Consider the following 21,352-nt stretch of genomic DNA (forward strand, 5'->3'; position numbering starts at 1 on the left):
TAGGTAGTAAGGAAATCTAATAATTTCTCTTCTGCCTCTATTTCCCACATCAAAAATGAGCACGTCATTATTCTGATTGCTGAAACTACACGTTTACCATTGGATAGAACACAGCAAAAAGTATGAACCCATTTCATGTCTAGATAATTACCAGACAACTAATATTTTGACTGCTTAATGTAATATATTTTGAAAGTGAAAAAATCCTCAAGGACATCAGTTCTACATGGCACGCAAGCCTTTCCACCATCATACCATTAGCTGTAATCTGTGGAGCGATTTAAAGTCTCTAACTTACAAAATGAATTAGTATTCTAGTCTTTTTCTGCTTTTTCACAGTTTAAATCTGAAAAAGGATAAAAGATACCTGTCATAGTTCCACATTTATGAGAAACTATGAAAGGATTTCTGGATCTGCCACACCCTATAAAATGACCCATTAGGAAAGTGATTCGCATATGCTTCCTTTTGTTGGGTCTCAAAGAGAAAGTGTATTTATATGTACGATGGGCTCTTGAGGCACACATCTGTACTAAGCCCCTTCAGGCCCTTTTTATAGAGGCACTGCATTTCTCATCATTTTAAAGCTTCTGGTATAATTTGAGACACAAAGCTGATTAAAAGATAATTTTTTAAAAATAGCAGGTGAACCCAGCGATTATACCTGCATGAAAAGAGTATTTTTTCCAGTTTTTCTATGGAAAAACACCCAGAAGTCCACACATGGGAATTAATTTCCTGCTTTCCAATAAAGCTAGAAATAAAATTAATGTTTACAGATAAATGAGATGTTTAATAGTTAATAATAATTAAAGGAAGGTATTCTTCATAAGTGAGTGAAAAAGTGTTATTTTACATAGCGAAAATTTTCTTTTTTCTTTTTTCTTTTTAGTACTTTACCAATATCTAGAAGTATTAGCAAAGGTGATGTTTTTTTTCCTCCTGATGTCAGATATAATTTAATGACCAGTGTACCCTCAACACATTGACAAAAAGACCGAGGCTTCCCCTGACCAAAGTAGAGTTTGCATCTGCTAAGCTCAGGACCAGGGCTCTCTACACTTTTCATTTATGGGTGCCAGATTTAGCAAACAAAAATGCAGCACACCTGTTAAATTTGAATTTCAGATAAGCAATGAATAATTCTTTAAGTATAAGTATATACCGAATCTGATATCTTGCAACTCTGTCTCCATTAAAAATCTCCTAGATCTTCCAGTCAGAACAGATGTTCTCCTGAGAAAACACCTAAGGGAGAGAGGATAGAGTGAGAATGCCTTTCTTTCACACTTAGGGAAATACACATACACATATGCACACATACTCTCACAACCTGCTTCATGTCTGCAATTCTATTTTGCCACCTCATCATCTGTCTCCAGAATTATCTTCTCCAGCTCCCTGACACTGTTCCTTCCTCAGCACCAGTCTGGCTTAGAAGACACATGGCTGAATGCTTAAATCACTACTGTGCTCCTACTTACAGCTCTGTACTAAGTCATGTCTGACCAAAATAGGATGAGACGTGGAGTGAGGGAAAGGTTCCTAACGTGGGGTGGGAATTGTCAGACACCTATTTTTCTACTGCCACATCATTGAAATATCTTCTCTGAAGGGGTCAAGACAGACTACAGATTGTTGGGATATAACACAAAATACCCAGTGTGATTTAGGAGATTTTGAGATAAACATTGGGCTTCATTAGAGAAGCAGACTGTTTTGTACTTTTCTGGAAAAGAGGAAAGGCAGTTCTACACTTCTGATAGACTAAAAAAGAAAAAAATTAGATGGTCTTGCTGTCTGACTACTCTTCATAATATCTCCTATAGATAGCTACTTTTGAAAAGCAGATGATTTTCCAGTTCTGTTTTTTTTTTCTGTAGGAATATTTCTTATAGCAGTCAAAATCCGAGTGCTAGAAAGCAGATAGTTTAAATCTATAGCCACAGTTTAGAATGACATATTTTATGTTTCATATATCTCTATAGGCAATCATCCTATGTGATATATTTGCTGGGATATTCTTGTTTCCTAAGGAGACTTTCATCATAAAAGAAGTTAAATATGGTGGTGTGTCCCATCTACTGAATGACTTTTAGACTGAGCATTCCAAATGCCAGTGGATGTGGGAGAAAAAAGGCAATAGTCAACAGAGTTAGCAAGTTTTGCTTTGATTTTTCTCAGTGTCTTTTTCCAGGGTCAGGGTCTTTTTAACAGAAGTTGTATGAAATTTTCAGGAAGGCTCTTCTGGCTTTTCCTAAGAAGTGTCAGGACCCCAGCTTCTTCAGGCTATGCAAGAAAAACACAGAAGGACTGTCCCCAGTCCCTTCCCCTTCTCATCTGGTTAGGTTGGATCTCAGCAGTTCCTAAGCTCAACAAGTCACTCTCACAGTGGAGTAGGGTATCTCAGGTACAATCTTTGCCAGCTTGCCGGTAATAGAGAGGTTGATATTACTGTGGAGAGTTAGATCTCTTCATCTCAGATGTCTACAGGCGAGCTGAACCCTTCTATTAGAGACCAGAAGTAAAAAGTTCTCCAAAATACTCCCAAAGATGTGCCACTTCCTTCCTTTTCCAAAAACTCACAATCCCCAGAATACCTAAGGAGGAATGAATTTTAGAAAGATATCACAGCCCTCTTTTCCAGTCAAAAATTAAATATCAGCCAACCAGCTATCACATCAACTACAGGAAATGACAGAGAGTCTGTAACAGTTTGAAAAGCAATAAATGACCCTTTATTGTCAGAGTAGAAAACAAAAGACAACATATTTGCATTTTTTTTTTTTTTGGCCAGTTATTAGTCTCCCACTGGTGCATTTTGGAAAAAAAAAAAAAAAGTGTGGAACAGAAAAAAACAATAGAGTCCAGGTAACACTGCAAGAACTCTAAGTGAATGTCAAATTTGTGGTTGAGTAAAAATTTCTTGGGATATAATCAGAGATTTATATACACTAGGAATGTGAAGCAAAGCCAGAGCAGTTCAGTGAAATGCAGCATTCCCTGAAGCCAGAGACCTACTTTTTTACATAATTACAAAAGAGAGCAAACTTCAGAGCCACGAGAAATCTCCTGAGGGCAGCAGTGGGAGTGGAATTCATTTTCTCGGAGAATCCATATAGTAATTTTAATGGTTTAAAATGATTCATGAACTAGTGGAAGAAAGACATGGAACTTGTCTCCATGTTTTTCTTTTTACTTCCCCCATCAAACAAAAATGTTCTATAATTGGACTTTTGAAGTTAAGTCTTTGGATAGGCAGTTTGAAAGTCTCACATAATTTCATTGAGGGAGCTTAGGAAGCAAAGAAATCTCTGAAGGAACCAGGGTCCAGATTTTTTAAAGGGCTTGAGGAACAAAAATAACATTTTGAAAGGGACACAGATAAAAATTGGTGTCCAATATGAAATATGGCGCAGAATGATTTATATATGTCACCATGTTCTATAGCTTTCAGAAAACCTGCCAGTTTCCCAAGGGATTTCAAAATAATCTCTAGTAGATGGCCAAAGTAATATTCCCCAAGGAATGTATAAGCTTTTTCAGAAATGATATTAAAGAAATACAGAAGAATAAAGATGTTGTTACTGAAATATAAAAAAGAACAAGTAACACTAATTGTTTGATATATTTATTAAGTTTATGTTCATGAAAATAAATACCACCCAGAAAATAAAACCAAAAAGAGCAAGTAAAATAGAGAGAGTAGGACCTAAGAATAAAAGATTTAGAAAGTGTACCCTGGGGCCACAATCAATAAATTTCAATAGGTTGTCATGTTAGGATTTATTCAAAGAATCAGAAAAGAATAAGTTCACAATTAATTTTGAAGCCTGAATATCTCTGACAGGCCTGGCACATACTGTTGAGGAAGTCTGGGGCACAATTCTTTCAGACAATGGAGGTCCCTCCTCAGACTAATCAATGTTAACAAATATCAAAAAGTCCTTTGTGATACCTCTAACCCCTCAACATCAATTACTTATGCAAAGGTTGGAAGTTCCCAAATCCACTCTCACTTCTGACATCAGCTGCAAGTTCAAAGGTCCCCAAGACCACTTCAGGTTCCATAATTCACTAGAAGGACTCACAGAACTCATTTAAAACTTATTATACCTACAGCTACATTTTTTTTAATTTTTTTAATTTACATGTAATGTATTATTTGTTTCACAAGTACAGGTCCGTGAATCATCGGTCTTACACAATTCACATCAATCAACAGTTGCAGTTTATAATAGTGAAAGAGGATTCAAATAAAAATCAGCCAAGAGAAGAGGCATGTAGGGTAGAATCCAGGAGAGTTTCAAGCATAAGCTTTCAGTTGTTCTCTCTGGGAGTCTTCAGCAGTGCTAACCTCTCTCAGCAATGATGTGTGACATACAATATGCACTAGATATCACCTCAGCCTTGATGTTCAAAGTTTTTATTGAAGCTCAGTCATGTAGACATGGTTTACTGCCTGAAAGGCTAACTTGAGCCTCCAGCCCCTTCGGTGGTCAAGCTGGTTCAAAGCCCCCACCATAAATCACATCATTAGCATAGACTCTCTGGTGTGGCCCAAGTCTCCCATGTAAGCGAAGACAGTCATCTCTCAGGACTTTCCAAAGTCTTAGAGATTATCTTCCAGGAACTGAAAGCAAAGATCAGACCTCCTTTTGGGCAAGGTGAAGATTTTACTGCACACTCATATTACACAAACTTGTATGATCTGTACTCTTCTCACTGGAATGGCACATGTCTGCATCACTATGACAGCTCTAGATGGGACACACCTTGAACTTTACAGGTACATTCACCTGCTGATAAATTGTTTCAGTTGACTATGGCCTTTCTTCATCTGCACCCTTGGAGAGTAGTAGTTCTATTCAAGGATGCTTTGGGGTTCTGTTGAAGAAGCAGATCCCTGTTCCTCTCCACAGATGAGGATTTTTGCCGTATCGTTGTTGGGATGTTGTATAGTGAGGGCTTATCCCCCACCTGCTGCAGACTAGTGATCAATGAGAACTTGTTAACACAATCTCCTATCTCTAACAAAATCCTTTCTTTATGTGTGTGTGCATTTCTTAGAATGTGATTCTCAATATGCATTATTTTCCAAGGAACATTTCCTAGATTATTGGAATTTACCTAGAAACTGATTTCTTGTTTCCTTATTACATCTGAAAGAATGTACTTATATTTAGACTAATTTTGTTACAGAGTTTCATTGGTTTAGTGGAATTGATTGGAGAGAAAAGCATCAAGAATGATATACCAGCCATTCAATCATGAAATGGTTTCAAGGATGCTGATAAATTTTCCTAGAAAATTGAATTCACTGAATAATAGCTAGAGTCTATGGAAGCTAAAATAATCAAACTTTGGTTTTAGATTTTTTTATATCCAATCACTAACAGAAGTTTCATACATGTAAAACTTCCAATAAGATTTCTTTTTAATGTGATATACATTCATACCACTAAATTTTCTATACATTTTAACACAATAATTTTTGTTTTACTTTTTAACGAAAAGTTTTGGTATTTTTGGAATGCTTTAATATAGGGCAAAGTAGAACATAAATTGTAAATTAGCCTAAAAGTCATAGAATGAGAAACAACTGAAGTTTCTCTTACAAACACTATTCAAATAGATAAATACTCTGTTTGTGCATTAGGCTTTTAGCCATTAAAGCATTGGTTCAAGTTGTAACTCTGAAATTTTTGACAGAAATTCAAGTAATGTTAATAATAAGTATATAAAAATGATTTTTATGATGCTGAACCATAAACTAGTAAGTGTAAGTCCTTTATGTCACCCACAAAAGTCAGATTTTATACTCACATACTATATAAATGGTTACTTTATGAAATGGATACTTAAATCCTATGTCCACTAAATTTCCACTATTTTTATATGGATCATAATCTTAACTACGAATTGCTATCTTTAAAATATCATGATTCAATAAAATGAAATGAAATTGGAATAAATATGAATGTCTACATCCACTATAAATCTCTTTTACAAGTGAAATATTGGGAAAATCCTGACTTAAGAGAATTTCTATGATAAAGTTCGAAGTTTGTTTTGACAATTAGTCATCATTCATGGCCAAAAATGTAATATAATAGTTTTAAATTTTAGACTGCATTGATAGAAGTATTGTATCCATAACAAAGGCACACTCTATACTTTGGGCCACTCAGGTCATTACTACATACTATGTCCAAATAAATACCACCTTTTCATCAAGTCAAATTTAAAAACCAGAGGGTATCCAATGGAATGCAATCAAAATAAGTTTAAAAATCATCTTACATGAGTTTTTTTAAGCAACCACAAATGTTTAACCTAAAGCACCACTAATTTTGAGTTTTTGAGAAATTTATGTTAATTATTGTTAAATAGGTCTAAAGCTGTTTTTCTTTTGACAGATATCATCTATGCTTGTTGAGGATAAAGCACTAGGATCAATAGATGGAAGTTAGAAAGAGGCATGTGTCAGCCTAATGAAAGGACAGACTTCCAAAGTGTCTGAATACATACATACCTACCCTATTATATTGAGGATTGCATTGTCATTGCTGGAAGTTCCATGTCAGAAATGTTAGAGGAAAGTTGGTGCTCACAGATCTATGCCTTATTTTCCAAGTCTCAGATTCTTCCATTCTATGGGTGAAATTACATGAAAACAGTGTTTCTCATGGATCAGAGTTGGAAAAGACTATTCTTTTCCAACTCCTTTATAAGTACTCTGGATGAAAGAATAAATAAGTGAAATTATATACGCTGGATAACTTTTTTTTTTCTCTTTTCCACTCCTCTCCTCTCCAACCCCCACACAAATGCTGCTCTTGGGTAATGGATTTTTATCTTTGTCTTTAATCCTTTAAAGATATCAGTTCAGTGTGCGAATAGGCAATGAAGCCAGTGGTATGTTTGACACCATTGCCAAGGCAAATGCAAACAATAGCTTATTCGACTCTTGTATTTTCACAATATCTGGAATCCCATTTATAGTTCTAGTCTCCACATATCAAAAGAGAAATAATGAAATCTAGAACGGGAAGACCAAAAGGCCATAGGGATGAACTGATAGTTCCCTGAGGCCTTGCTAAAATACTGATTCATTAGCCTTAAAGAGCTTATGGAGGCTATCTAAAAATCCTTAAAATTGCTATTTGGGTGACGTGAACAAAAATTCCAAAAGATTAGAACCAACGGGAGTCTCTTTAAAACCTTTTTTCAGCCCTCTAGCTGCCATCTTGCGTCCCCACGTGTGTTCACCTAATCTCAGCTGGTCCGCCCGAGACCCCCTGAGCGCCAACCCTAGTCCCCCGCGCGGTCCCATTTCCGCTCCAACAAGATGAAAGAAACTATCATGAACCAGGAGAAACTCGCCAAACTGCAAGCACAAGTGCGCATTGGTGGGAAAGGAACTGCTCGCCGAAAGAAGAAGGTGGTTCATAGAACAGCTACAGCAGATGATAAAAAACTTCAGTTCTCCTTAAAGAAGTTAGGGGTAAACAATATCTCTGGTATTGAAGAAGTGAGTATGTTCACAAACCAAGGAACAGTGATCCACTTTAACAACCCCAAAGTTCAGGCATCACTGGCAGCGAACACTTTCACCATTACAGGCCATGCTGAGACAAAGCAGCTGACAGAAATGCTTCCCAGTATCTTAAACCAACTTGGTGCAGACAGTCTGACTAGTTGAAGGAGACTGGCTGAAGCTCTGCCCAAACAATCTGTGGATGGAAAAGCACCACTTGCTACCAGAGAGGATGATGATGATGAAGTTCCAGATCTTGTGGAGAATTTTGATGAAGCTTCCAAGAATGAAGCAAACTGAATTGAGTCAGCTTCTGGAAAAGATAAAACTTGAAGTGGGAGCTGCTATTTTATATTATGACTGCTTTTTAAAATTTTGTTCATGGATCTGATAAAATCTAGATCTCTAATATTTTTAAGCCCAAGCCCCTTGGACACTGCAGCTCTTTTCAGTTTTTGCTTACACACAATTCATTCTTTGCAGCTAATTAAGCTGAAGAAGCCTGGGAATAAAGTTTGAAACAAGATTAATAAAGTTCTTTGCCTAGGAAAAAAAAAAAAAAAACTTTTTTCAGAAAGATTTATTTATTTTAAAGAGAGAGAGGGAGAGAAACCCAAACAGGGGCAGGGGCAGGGACAGAGGGAGATGAAAAGAGAGAGAGAATCTCAAGCAGACTCCCTGTTGAGTGCGGAGCCCAATGGGGTGGCTTGATCCCATGACCCTGAGATCATGACCTGAGCAGAAACCAGGGGTCTGATGCCTAACCGACTGAGTCCACCCAGGTGCCCCTCTCTTTGAATTTTCTAATGCATTATTTAGGAAAAATAAAAAGAAGTATATCTTCACAGACCAGATGACAGTCTAAATAAATAGTATGTGCAAGAAATTCCCCCAAGAATTCCTCAACATTTGTGAAAGGCAGTTAGAGGTCATGGCTGCTAAGAGAAGCTGAGTACACCCCAGCTGTCTGATGGTGTCATGAAGGAGAACCCTGCCTTCTTGGCAGTCTCCCATTGATGATGTCTACTCTGGCCTGAATAGACCATTGTCCCTAATGAAGAATGACAAGTCTTATCTTACAAAAAAAAAATTAAAATGTTGCTGGAAGCAACATTTTAATTGTTTTATCTGACAGTCTCTCTGTGTTGAGATTTGAATCCTCATTAGAATCTGATTTGAATTTTAACAAGTATCACAGGAGAGTTGACATTGAAAAGCCAGATCCAAGATCTCAGCCACATGAAGGCAGTGGCAGTTCTATTATCCTCTAGGTTGCAATTTGGAAGCCTCTCCAAAGTACCTTTGGTGCCTTTTTCCTGAGGGCCTGTATGTTGGGAAAAGCCCAATAGATCCCTAAGCATTATCGTGTCTGAGTACATCAGCAAACTTGTCATCGGCTAATTAGCTAAGCCTCCTCCTGAAACTGAAGCATATGCATACTCTTTTCTAAAAACTTCTCAAACTGTGTTTCTCATATCCAGTTTTTCCCTTCTAAATGGAGATATGTTTTCCATCGGTCTTTTCAGACTTTGGTATCAATTGAGTTGCTTATATCTCTGAAGTGTGTACATAAAAGCCCATTCCTAGAATTTTTACCCATTTTTAAAAGTTAACTGAAAATACTGAGTTTGCATTCCTTTGCTGGATAAAACACAGAACTGGCATTCTTAAGCATGATCTTCCTAGTGCTGAAGACAAGAAAACAGTACATGGGCCACCTGTTTGCAAAGCAAGTACAAGATGTCATTCTCGAATTTGCAAGTATGTACTTTGTGTTCTCTGCTGTGTCATTACTGAGAGACTTCCAAAAATAAAACTGTTGTCTTCACTACCTTTAGGCCATGGTTTGGGTGATTCCAATGTGGATTGTGGCTGTTTTTCTGTGAAAATGTTTGTTTTTTAAATTATACTATTTTATGAAACTTCATTTAATCTTTTCAATGAACATTCAAATAGCTATGACTTTCACACCTTGAATCAGAAGTGTCACAGTTGAATGCAGTTTCAGAGCTGATGTAGTTTCTCTAAATTGTATTCTCCATTATAAAGGCTAAGTATAATATTTCAACTATTTCTTTCTGGGTTGATAGTTTCTTATTGAAACTTGTGCTGAAGACCAGTGACTTCAAAGAAAATTATTTCTTACTGTGTATCCTTCCCAAGAAGTGGTATGACCCTGTATTTCAGTCTGTTATAGATCTTATGAAAGTTAATGAATTTAAATTCTATTATTCCAAAGAAACACATTGACTTCTCTAGCAAGTCTCTGAAATTGGATTTGAGATTCTATATTTAACTGTAACACCACAGTCTCAGCGAAGTATTTGAATCCAACATCGTATGTCAGGGAGAATGTCAGAAAACCATAGAAGGTACTCTCTTATTTTCCGCTTTGGCAATGACAACCTCTCTGAGGATTTTTGGTGAGTGTCTGTGTGGTATAGTCTATACATGTGAGCTTCTACTAACAGAGACACCATTATTTAGTAACACACTTAAATCCAGAATTAGTTCTTGGTTGGTCAGTGCAAAGCCAGAGCATTGCTGAGGATAAATTTTCTATTAAATGAAAATGAATTCAGATATGCCAGGATGATAAATTCTAGGCTTGGCACAGTTCGGTATTCTCCTCTTCAGCAAATATTTATTCAAAAATTGCCTTTGAGATATATTTTGTGTCAGGTTGAAAAATTGTCCCCTGCCAGGTGGGGATGGCACTTCACATTTGCCCTCAATGACACATAATCTTTCCGAGGAACCAGCAGAAAGATTGCCCCATCTTGTCTGTTGCTTCTATTAATCAGTGCCATTGTCTAATGCCTTTGAGAGGATTTCTTTATTTTTCCCTACCCAGGAAACCTTTTGTGATCATGTGAGACTGAGCCAACTTATTCTAGAAGGCCATTTTTAAAACATTCCCTTTAATTTTAGAATGTTCAAAGACACGGGTTAAATATTCTATCATGTAGTTATGGAGTTTCTCCCCCCCCCCCTTTGGGGAATTTTTGTTTCAGGTCTCCCTTTAGCGATATAGTAATGTTTTGATCTCAAGCAAGAAAGAAATTATCTTCCAATTATAAGATGCCTCATCAAGTTAAAAGGGGAAAGTCTGAAGAGATTCTTCATTATCCTATTTGAGCTAAAATGAAAATGTGAATATAAAAAAGTTAGAAATTACTTAAATAATAAGTGTGCAGACTCTATAGATGAAAAATGATGAAATCTTCAAGTAAGACTAAATATTATGAATGCATGAATTTCTCCCAAAGTAATGTCTAATTTAATGTCGTTCCTATTAGGATCCCAGTGTTCTGATTTTGTTTTTTCTGAAGCAAGCACTTTGCAAAATGATTATAAAGGTCTCTTTGGAGAGAAAAATGGTCATAAATTCTCTTTAAAAGAAAAAAAAAAAAAGCTTTGAAACAAAAGATTGGTGGAGAAGAATCCAGTGCCAACATGTCAGGATGGTCTAAGTCACAATGATCACAACAATATTGCAGGGATCCAGGAATGAATAGACACAGAAATCAAAAACAACAACAACGTTCAGAATAGCATTGATTGCATTATTTCTTTTGGGGATGGGTTAATTTTGTTGTCTGTGAGAAGTGAGCAAAGGACATTGTGATAGGGAGTGTTGTGCTCACCAAATATCCATGTGCTCCTCCCCATTCCCAGCCTCCTTTGCAGCTGGGCTGGGCTGATATAATTAGTTAAGGTCAATGATATATATCCAGAAATGATGTAAGCTGCTGCTATACTGTGTTCTTTAAAACATCCTGCCCAGTCTAATAACTCTCTCTCACCTTGCCCTTTGTCAATGTGGACGCCACAAGTTTCAGATGATGGCTTCAATTTGCAAGCAGCCTGGATCTCAGAATCACTCCTTAGAAGAGAGCACCTTCCGCAACTGCTTAACCTATACCAGCCCGTGACAGAAGCAAGAAATAAATATCTGTTGCATTAAAAGAAACCTGATAGGCAAAAGAAGATGATAGATTTATGCCTCAGATTCCCAATTTCATCTTATTTAACTCTTTAAATTAAACATTACTTGATAATTTATATTTTTAAGATTTTATTTATTTATTTGAGAGAGAGAGCGAGAGAGCATGGACCAATGAGGGTGTGGCGGTAGGTAAGGGCAGAGAGAGAAGCAGAGTCCCGCGGAGCAGGGAGCCCGAAGCGGGGCTTGATCCCAGGACCATGAGATCATTACCCGAGCCGAAGGCAGACTCAACCCACTGAGCCATCCAGGCACTCCAACAACTTAATTTTAAAATGATCATTTAAAAAGAAGCTGCAATAATTTGTTTTGAAAAACATATTTAGTTATCAAAATCTCACGTTTGGGAAGAAGGTTCCAAACAAAAAAAATGATAAAAATGATTCCCAGGAAAAAGAAGGCTGTATGATTGATATTCTTTGCTCTTTTCTATTAGGTTTTCCAGGGCAATTTTGACAATGATACCCACAGGAAAAACGTCATCGACCCTCCAATCTATGCACGGCACATCAGAATCCTCCCTTGGTCCTGGTATGGGAGGATCACGCTACGCTCAGAGCTGCTGGGTTGTACAGAGGAAGAGTGAGGAGCGTCCATGCCCCATAGCCCTCCTCTCTGTCTCCCTGAAAGTATCTCCATGGAATGAACTGGGCAAACTCTGTAGGAAACTGAATGGGATTTTTCATGAAAAAGTGCTCAAATTATGGTAGGCCACTGTCTTTTTAAGGAGGTCTAAGCCTGCCTTTTCAATGGTTTAATTTGATTTTTATTGTTTAAATTGCTTAAGCCACATCACATTAACTTGTGAGTTACTTTCGTCATTGTTTTTTGAATTATTCACAATGGTTGGAATATATTAAGGGAAAAGTAGCACTCTTTTGATAGCAAGGATAAAAACAACTCATAGTTATCAAATTAAAGCAAGAGTTGATAGAGCTTTTATAATCAATACTCAGCTAATTCTTATAAATGGAACACTGCAATGTTAGCAATAAGTTTTTTTTTCTTCTCTAATAACTCTACATGATTCTAATTGTTTCCCCTGTGCCTACCAATCACTGTCAGTGTTTATAACAGAATTTTGAAGAATCTGTTACATGCAGTACTAATTGATATTATAATTCTCATTTTACTTTCATTATTTCTAATCAAATATATCATGTAATCTTTTTTCTTTTCATTCTATTCTATATTCTTTATATTGTATATTGACTGAATAAGTCCATATTTTTTTCTAAATGAGTTTTTCCTGTTATTTGCCTAAAAGTTTCATGTTTATGTGTGTGTGTGTATGTATACATATATATATACATATATATGGAACATGATTGCCTATCAGTAGATTGATCATATTTAATATCAGTAGATTGAATCTGAAATTCTATTTTTGAAGGAAGCTATAACTATGTAATTTCCGAATACTTCCTTGATGAAAAACCCAATACTACCATTTTGCAAGATAAACAACAACAAAATAGTATTATGTCCCTTTAAACCAGAATTTTAAACTTTATTTTGATGGTATTTACATAGCCTTATCTTTACTTTAAAATAGCAGAATAATGAATTCTGTGTTTGTCCACTTAAAATTTTTTTAGCAAACAAATATTAACACAGTGCTGCAGAGTCTGGCCAAGCATACTCATCATCTCTTTGTTCATCTCTGCATTTCCTGTGAAACTAGAATTTGACTAAGACTGGTGGCAATTTCCTAGGAAAGCACATTGTGTAGTTATTTGAGAAAAGTATTTACTAATGACAATGTAGTAGATCATTTTAAGATGGAAATTGATTTTTATTTATTTTGCTTCGGAGGTCCTGAAAAAATAAGCAATTGTTATAACAATTTGTTATTGATAATGGAGGTTTCATTGACATGTCTCTCAAATTAAAGCTCACACTGCTTCCATAATAGTCCTCAGCATCTAATTTATAAGCTTTACAAGTATTTGTTTTATAAGGCTTAGACACAGAATTATTGGAGTTTTAAATTAAGGGTCCTGGAAAAGAAAGTATGGTATGTGTACAAAATGTTAAGGTCCTGTGCAACACTGAGGAGTCTTTTTCCCCCCCTATTATTTGTGCTGCATAACAAAAGCCACTAGACTGTTATTGTCTTGTCTGTCTATGTGTTAACCGCATTTCTTAATGATGTATATATGGAGTGGGTCTTCAAGCATAGTGAAGAATTTCAAGGGAAAGTCAATCATAATGGTGTTTTTAATAAGAGCAGAATTAAGACTGGCTGGCCACACATTTGTCCTATGTCCACAGGCTTTCTACTTCAGGTTCTTATGAAAAGGTTGATCTGAAGCATCTGAAATGGTGATCATTTTTCGGCATCTTTCACAACTTTGTTAGGTCCTCAATATTGCCTTTTCAGACAACTTTAAAATTAGGAATTAAATCTTTTTAATTTCCTCAATGTTAAAGTCATATTACAAATAATTATTTAGATCCAAAAAGAGACACACTTACTGTCTAGCCAATGCCTTTTATTTTTTTAAACATCTACTGTCCCACCAAATTTCTAGCTGTTTTCCTTTACAGACTATGCACAATTCTTCATTCTAAACAGAGTATGTTTTAGAAATTATGAGTCATGCTTTGTAATGATTTACTTTCTCAAAATTATTCGTGGCCTCTTGTGATGTTTTGAATTTTATTTTATTGATAGTTTTTTAAACAAATATTTTCAAAGGGAGTTTGTTAAACTTAACACTCCTTACCTTTTAGAAATGCACTGAAATGGCTTTCTCTTGCTTGTGCATTTTCTCTCTGCTCTCTGTGCACTTCACCAACGTGGCATGACCAACAGGATATGTTTGTCCATGATGTCTCAAATTCATGACAACAGAGGGATTCCCACATGTGTTGATGTTAACAATTCCTATGAAGTAGTATGTAGCTTTTGTGTCATTTGTTTCAATGACACCAAAGGGAAACAAATTTATTCTACTTAAATTCACAGTGAAACAAGTAAAATCTTAGAAGAAGAACACATAGAAAAGTCACCTAGGCTTCACTATATGGAGTAGCGATGATATGCTAATTTTGTAATCTATGAAATTAACACTTTAAACATCTCTGTTTTATCTACGTCCTGTTGAAAGCACTTATCATAGTCACTAATTCTAATTTCAGGGTTGACTTTCTCTTTCTGAATGACTTCAAAGGATTGGTGTGAACTTTGAAGACTTAGGGTACTAATGATTGTATCTTTGCTAGTCAACAAATTATGAAACATAATACTCCCTACTGGCGTCTGATGTGTCAGTAAGTACAGAAGTTACTAAGACACAAATAACCTTTGCAAACTTTCAAGCTGTGTAATATTTCAATGTTGGTTTTTTCCTTTGTATATATACTTAAATCATGTAGGATGTTGTAAAATTAGTATGACCTTGTCTAGTCTTCAATCTTCAAATAAAACTTTTGAAAATCTGGGATACATTTGAAGCAGTTGTAATTAAACACATGTGACAGAATATACAAATTGTCTGAATGGCCACTACTCTTAACTACATGCTTGATGTAATTTTTTTTGTACTAGACAATTAAGCAAATACATAAAAAAAGAGAAATTACAGTAGCCTCCAAATACCCATTGCTATCAGCTAACCTTGATTTTCCAGAATTATTAAAATGTGTGTTTTATGCATTTCTCCCACTCCTTTCAGCTGTGCCAAATTTATTGGAATACAGGTAACCCAAAGTCATTTTTTGCCTCATACATATTTAAAATTTTGTGTTCCAGGATTGATCTGGCCATTGTTAACCACATGCCGTTGCTATCACTTCTAGTATTTTTTAAATACGTGATTCTCAGGAGCATAATGAAGAGATCCACTCAATAGTGAGCAATAACACAAACATTAATAATGTGTTTTACCCATGTAATGTCAGCTATTGCTTAAAGACAGAACACTTGGCTTCTTCATGAGCCCTGTTTCTGCCTCTCTGGAAGTCATGGGTAAAATATTAAGTCTGTGTTCTTCCCACTTCTTAGATATTTTCTTAAGATTCAAAAATCTAGGAGAAGAAAAGTAAGCTATTAGATGTTGATTCCTTAGTTGAGTTACGATGAATCTCTGAGAGTTCTTGGTATCAACTTATGTGTGTTGCTGTAGTCAAGCATGTTCCAGTTTAACTGCACTTGAATGTGAATGCTTCAGTGGGCCTCCATGGCTTGCCTTACCTTTTCACATACAGAAACATATACAAAGATGCTTTTATAAGTTAAATATGTATATATACATATATATCATATTATATTATATTATATTTAATGTCTGTTTAAGAAGGCCACTAAAGAATCAAGACATCTATACAGGGTAAAAATTTATTGCGATAGAATAATTACTCAACAGAAAAACTTTCAATTATGAAGCTTTTAAATTACTGATTCAAGATGTAGAGACAATAGAAACATTTAGAATTCCAAGGAGGAAAGTCTGACCATGTTGAAATTTGTTTTAAAAAATCTATTAAGAGGGACGCCTGGGTGGTTCAGTTGGTTGAGCAGCTGCCTTCAGCTCAGGTCATGATCCCGGTGTCCTGGAATTGAGTCCCACATCGGGCTCCTTGCTTGGCAGGGAGCCTGCTTCTCCCTCTGCCTCTGCCTGCCACTCTGTCTGCCTGTGCTCGCTCTAGCTCCTCTCTCTCTGACAAATAAATAAATAAAATCTTTTTAAAAAAATCTATTAAGAATAACATCATGGATGGAAGATATTCTCTCTGTGGAACATGGACGTTTAAAACATCTAGCATTTCAACTGTGAGTACATGATTTTAAGATGTTGGTAAAGAAACAGTTATTCTTACTGTCAGCGATGCGTTACTCTCTATCTCTCCTCCCTAAGGCTAGTTTAAAACAGTAGTAACGATCGAATTACTGTGTTATCTATTTGTACAAAATACTGCCTCTAGCCTTCAAGATGCAAAACGACCCTTTTACCTGAGCAGGTAAAATGGAGGATTAAACCACTTTGCTAGCTGAGAAATACCTGAGCTACTCTGAAACAGAATGCAATATTAAATCTGTCTTTACAAAGAAAAAATACCTAGTGTGTGTAGCAATTTTTCTATTGATTTTGAAGGGGGAAATAGGATTCTTTGCAGTATCTACAACTCATATTAGACGTTTCAAAATTGCTACCAAATAAAGTGTTTTCCACAGTAGGCAAGTGGCACTTACTCAGAGAGTGATTCTATCAGATGAATTTGGTAACAGAAACAGGAAAACATTTTTGGAAAAGGCTCCTCATTTAGTTGTTTTTGCATATCTTGGCAGGAGTTGACTGAGTCATTTGAAAACACTAATGCTGTGGAAATATGGTATAGTAGCATCACCAAATGGTCACCATATTACATGATTAGGCATTGCATATGGTGACTGCCTCTGACTTAATTTTATTTTAATGTCCTCAAAGGCAGGAACCACACTCTTCTGTATTTATGTAAAGTCCCTCTAGTGTTCACATGCTCATCCATAAATATGTTAATAATGATGATGAATTGACATAAGCTCAACTTGCTGCTACCTGGAAAAGAAGTGGTGGGAGTTGAACTGATGCTGTGTTCAAACAGTAAGTCCCCCGCGGCCAGTACGGAAACAGCTTTGTAATGACTTATATAAGCAGCAGGGCCCGGACATTGTTGAGAATTAAGGGGAAAGGCAACTGGGAGTGGACTGCATGCCTATGATGGAGAAAGAATGTTTCCAATAATAAATGACTTCAGTGGCAGATTAAACCTGGATTTGCCCATATTTTATAATCGTTCCACTTCCTAGTGATTAATAGAGCTAATCATATAAAAAAAATAAATAAAGACATATTTGAAAATATGTATTTTAAATTTTATTTATTTATTTGACAGACAGAGTTCACAAGTAGGCAGAGAGGTAGCCAGAGAGAGAGGGGGAAGCAGGCTCTCTGCTGAGCAGAGAGCCCGATGTGGGGCTCGATCCCAGGACCCTGGGATCATGACCTGAGCCGAAGGCAGAGGCTTTAACCCACTGAGTCACCCAGGCGCCCTGAAAATATGTATTTTAAAAATAATAAAATGTAAGAGAATTCTATTTTATTTTTAAAATAATAATAGTAAAATAGTAATAATGCTAATAGTTTAAAAAAGGACTAGCGTTTTAGTGGAACTGTGGCATGCCAGTGGCTCTGGCAGACAGGATTAGTACAGTGCTTCCTGAGCTCAGTGGCTTTTTCCACCGGGGCTTGGGACAGAGGAATTGAACAGAGAGGTGAACGAGAGCATATTACAGAGAGTGCCCTCCATAATTAACCTCAAGTGGTTTAACCTCCTCAGTTCTCAAATTTCTTAGTAATAATATGGGAGAATGCTATTTTTTTAAAGAGTTTATTTATTTATTTGAGAGATAGCATGACTGGAGCTGGGGGCAGCAGGGGCAGAGGGAGAGCAAGAAGCAGGCTCCCCGCTGAGCAAGGAGCCTGAGGCGGGCTCCATCCCAGGAGGATGGGACTATAACCTGGGTTGAAGGCAGACACTAAAACGACTGAGCCACCCAGGTGCCCCAGAAAAATACTACTTTTTTAATAGCAGATGCAGTCTGCTATTGTCTGAATGTTTGTGTAACCCCCAAATTCATATGTTGAAATGCTAACCCCTAAGGTAGTGGTGTAGGAGGCGGGTCTTGGGAGGTGATTAAGTCATAGGGGTGGAGCCCCTAGGACTAGCTCCCTAGTCCCTTCCATGGTATGAAGACACAATGGAAAGACGCTAGCCGTGAACCAGGAAATAGGCCCTCCCTTGACTGTGCTGGTGTCTTGGACTTGGACTCCACGGCCTCGGAAAGTAGACGCATGAGTGATACTTCACTGTTGTTTATAAGTTCCCCAGCCTGTGATATTGTGTAACAGTAGCCTGAATAAATGGAGACACATTCCTAAAAGAAACCTGTTTTTAGGGGTATAAATATCTGGATAAGCTGCTTGGGTTGTGTACTGAGACTCCAAGAGCCATGTCTGAACAATACTAAGTGTTTTTCATACTTCTATGGGTGAGAAATTGGTGGATTAGGACCAGTAATTTTTTTTAATTAAATAAACTAGGAGAGGAGTGGAGAAAGGCAGAGGGGAGGAGAGGAATAAGTCCACTGTAAAAATTCTTTCCTAAGACATTTTTCTCTCAATTTTATTCCTATGCATATTCGTGTTCTTGACCACAGCATAAATTAGTTTTCTTACTGGGAGACACAGTCATAAACATTTGAAAACCACGGCAACATGGTCATGAACTGCTTTCTAAATGCATAGTGTCTGCTAGCTGCCTGGTGTGCTAGGTGGTCAGTGTGAGTTTAGAGCCAGAATTGGTTGGATCCTGGCAACAAGAGGCTTTTATAGGCTTGGCAGGCCAGAGAGGACTGTGGTGCCAGAGGCTGATAGGCTTTTTAAGAAAACAAAGATACTATCCAAAGAATCATGTGTATTTTTTCTATGTGGTGGATAAAGTCCTTTGCCCTTCTCCCTGTAAAATATTCTGATGCAAGTTTTTCCCTATTCTCTTTCATTGTTTATTCTGCTTGGGAATAATTCTGCTAGGAAAGGTATGGCCAACTACTGCGTCTGGCCTGAAGGTAAGTTTGCAGTATGAGCAGAGGCAACCGATGGGGTCCTGCCACTTGGAGTTAAATATAATGCAGGCCCATGTGTTTCTTTGTTTCTTTGTTTGTTTGTTGAACCAACTTTGATGCTTGTTTCTTCTAACGGATTTTTCTACAGTCACTTGTGGTTTAAAAATCCATAATCTGGTTCCCCCATACCATCATTCTAACCTTCTCAGGCTGTTTTCAGAAACTCTTACTACTAATTCCTGGCTTGAGAGCATTCCTACCTAAATCGAGTATCAAACACTTACGCTTCTGAATTGTAGCATTAGGCTGTAATTCAGGTCCTATAAAATAGTAAATCATTTCCACTTTCACTGAAGATATAAATAAAGCTGAATTCTTTTATAAATAACACTGTAGAAACTAGTATTAAGTAGTTAAACTATTAAGTTTAACTATTCAGTTAAACTTTGAAGATTAACCAACCTCTTTTTAAAAGCATTCTTTGAGCAAAATTCAAGTACGATGCAAGGTTCTGGACATACAGAGATAAAAAGACTGACTCTTAGGAACTCACAGTGTGGAGGGCAGTAGGAGGCTAACAAGAAAGGAAACAATTGCATTGGGCTGTATAACAAAAATATGTTCAAAGTGCAAAGAGAACATAAAACAGAACTTATACCAGCAAAAATTCAGTGAGGGAAGACAGTCTGAGGGAGTTAACATCTGAAATGACACCAAAACTATCTAAGCTAATATTCACGACACTGAAACATCCAATTTACCAGTGTGACAACTCTAGGAAGAATGAAATAACATGTCCTCTTTGTAAGAGGAGAAAGAGGAGTGGGACACCTGGGTAGCTCGAGCATCTGACTCCTGATTTCAGCTCAGGTCATGATCTTGCTGTCTGTTGATTGAGCCCCATGACGGGCTTCCTGCTGGATGTGGAGCCTGCTTGGTATTCTCCCTGTCCTTCTAACCCTCCCTCTCCCCTCTTTCTCTTAAAAAAAAAAAAAATGGAGTAGCAGGAAGAGGTTAGATTTGTCCAGGTTGTAGAGCTCTGGTTTGCACATACCTAGATCTTGGAGGTCTCCCACCCAGTTCAATACTCTTTTTCTTCTTTCAAGTCAAAAATTCCTGAAAATATGTTTTGTTATATACATTAACAACAGGAATGATTTGCTTCCAACCCAGAATGCATTGTTTCTTCTGCAGTTTCTCCTATTGTTCTAAATAATTTAATGCATCAGTATTCTCTAATTACATGTATTTGAAATAATTGATCAGTGGGTGAAATGTTGACCATCACATGAATATATGAAGAAAGATCCACAAAAACAACTAATGACTACTGTGAGGTATCAATCAACATTTTTTCAAAGGTGAGTAATAAGTCCAAAACATCAAATCACCTATCCGTAGACACAGTAAATGGCCATCCCCTTGTGGAGAGCATGAGATCTTTAATGTAATAATCAAAAATACTTATATTCAAGAAAAAGCTGAAAATAGAGCTCTATTATCTACAGATATTTTCAATTTTTAAAAAAGAATTTCACAGTATGCAATGAAAACACAGAACTACCCCTTCTTGAGTTCTAGTTATCAATATTTAAAATTTAATATACACTTGATTAGGTAAGAAGCTGAGTGGTGACTAATATCTTAGAAAATAAAGCTTGGGTGCTAACACAATTTGAGGAACCAACTTCTTAGCGATACATGGATGGTATTATCTTTTTCATTCCCTGATGACTTTTCAATTAGTAGAATTAGGAGCGTAATCAGTGACAAATAACCTTGAGTAGCCTCATGTAATCAGTAAATTAAATTTCTGTAACTTGATTTAAATAGTCAATTCTCTGTCCAACATTCATCAGTGAACCAGAATAAGCTGAGAGAATCTTAGACAACTGAAATTAAGGGACCACAAGTCTGGGTTGCATTTGTTTAAATGTTTAATTCTCTAGGTTGTATAAATTCAATGTCTTCAATATATTCAAGAAAGGACAGTATAACCTTAGGAAGTCTTTAACAATTCTAATGGTTAGTGAATCTTGTTTTTAATATTTGAATTAATCCTGGCTGAAACTGAACCTATGTATTTCATTAAAATAAAAAAACAACTGGTAGTTAAGGTAATTTAACAATCAGTCTGTTCTTACTCTTTCCAAGAAAAAAAAAAAAGTCCTTGTTCTTTCATGTCTCTTCAAATGCT

At 36.5% G+C, this 21,352-nt stretch overlaps 1 protein-coding gene and 1 pseudogene across 1 annotated transcript in view; both read left to right on the forward strand.

The window, feature by feature from the left end:
• Positions 1-13,041, forward strand: part of EDIL3 (EGF like repeats and discoidin domains 3) — a 296,232-nt gene extending 283,191 nt beyond the window's left edge. The window contains exon 11 of the mRNA XM_032851188.1: positions 11,983-13,041. Within this exon, the coding sequence (XP_032707079.1) occupies positions 11,983-12,132 (150 nt within the window). The 3' untranslated portion in view covers positions 12,133-13,041. The remainder of the gene's footprint in view (positions 1-11,982) is intronic.
• On the forward strand, positions 7,253-7,843 carry LOC116860813 (annotated as a pseudogene).
• Positions 13,042-21,352: the final 8,311 nt, after the last annotated feature.

The sequence above is a fragment of the Lontra canadensis genome, unplaced genomic scaffold (assembly GCF_010015895.1).
Source record: "Lontra canadensis isolate GAN:19392208 unplaced genomic scaffold, GSC_riverotter_1.0 scaffold4, whole genome shotgun sequence".
Taxonomy (NCBI): domain Eukaryota; kingdom Metazoa; phylum Chordata; class Mammalia; order Carnivora; family Mustelidae; genus Lontra; species Lontra canadensis.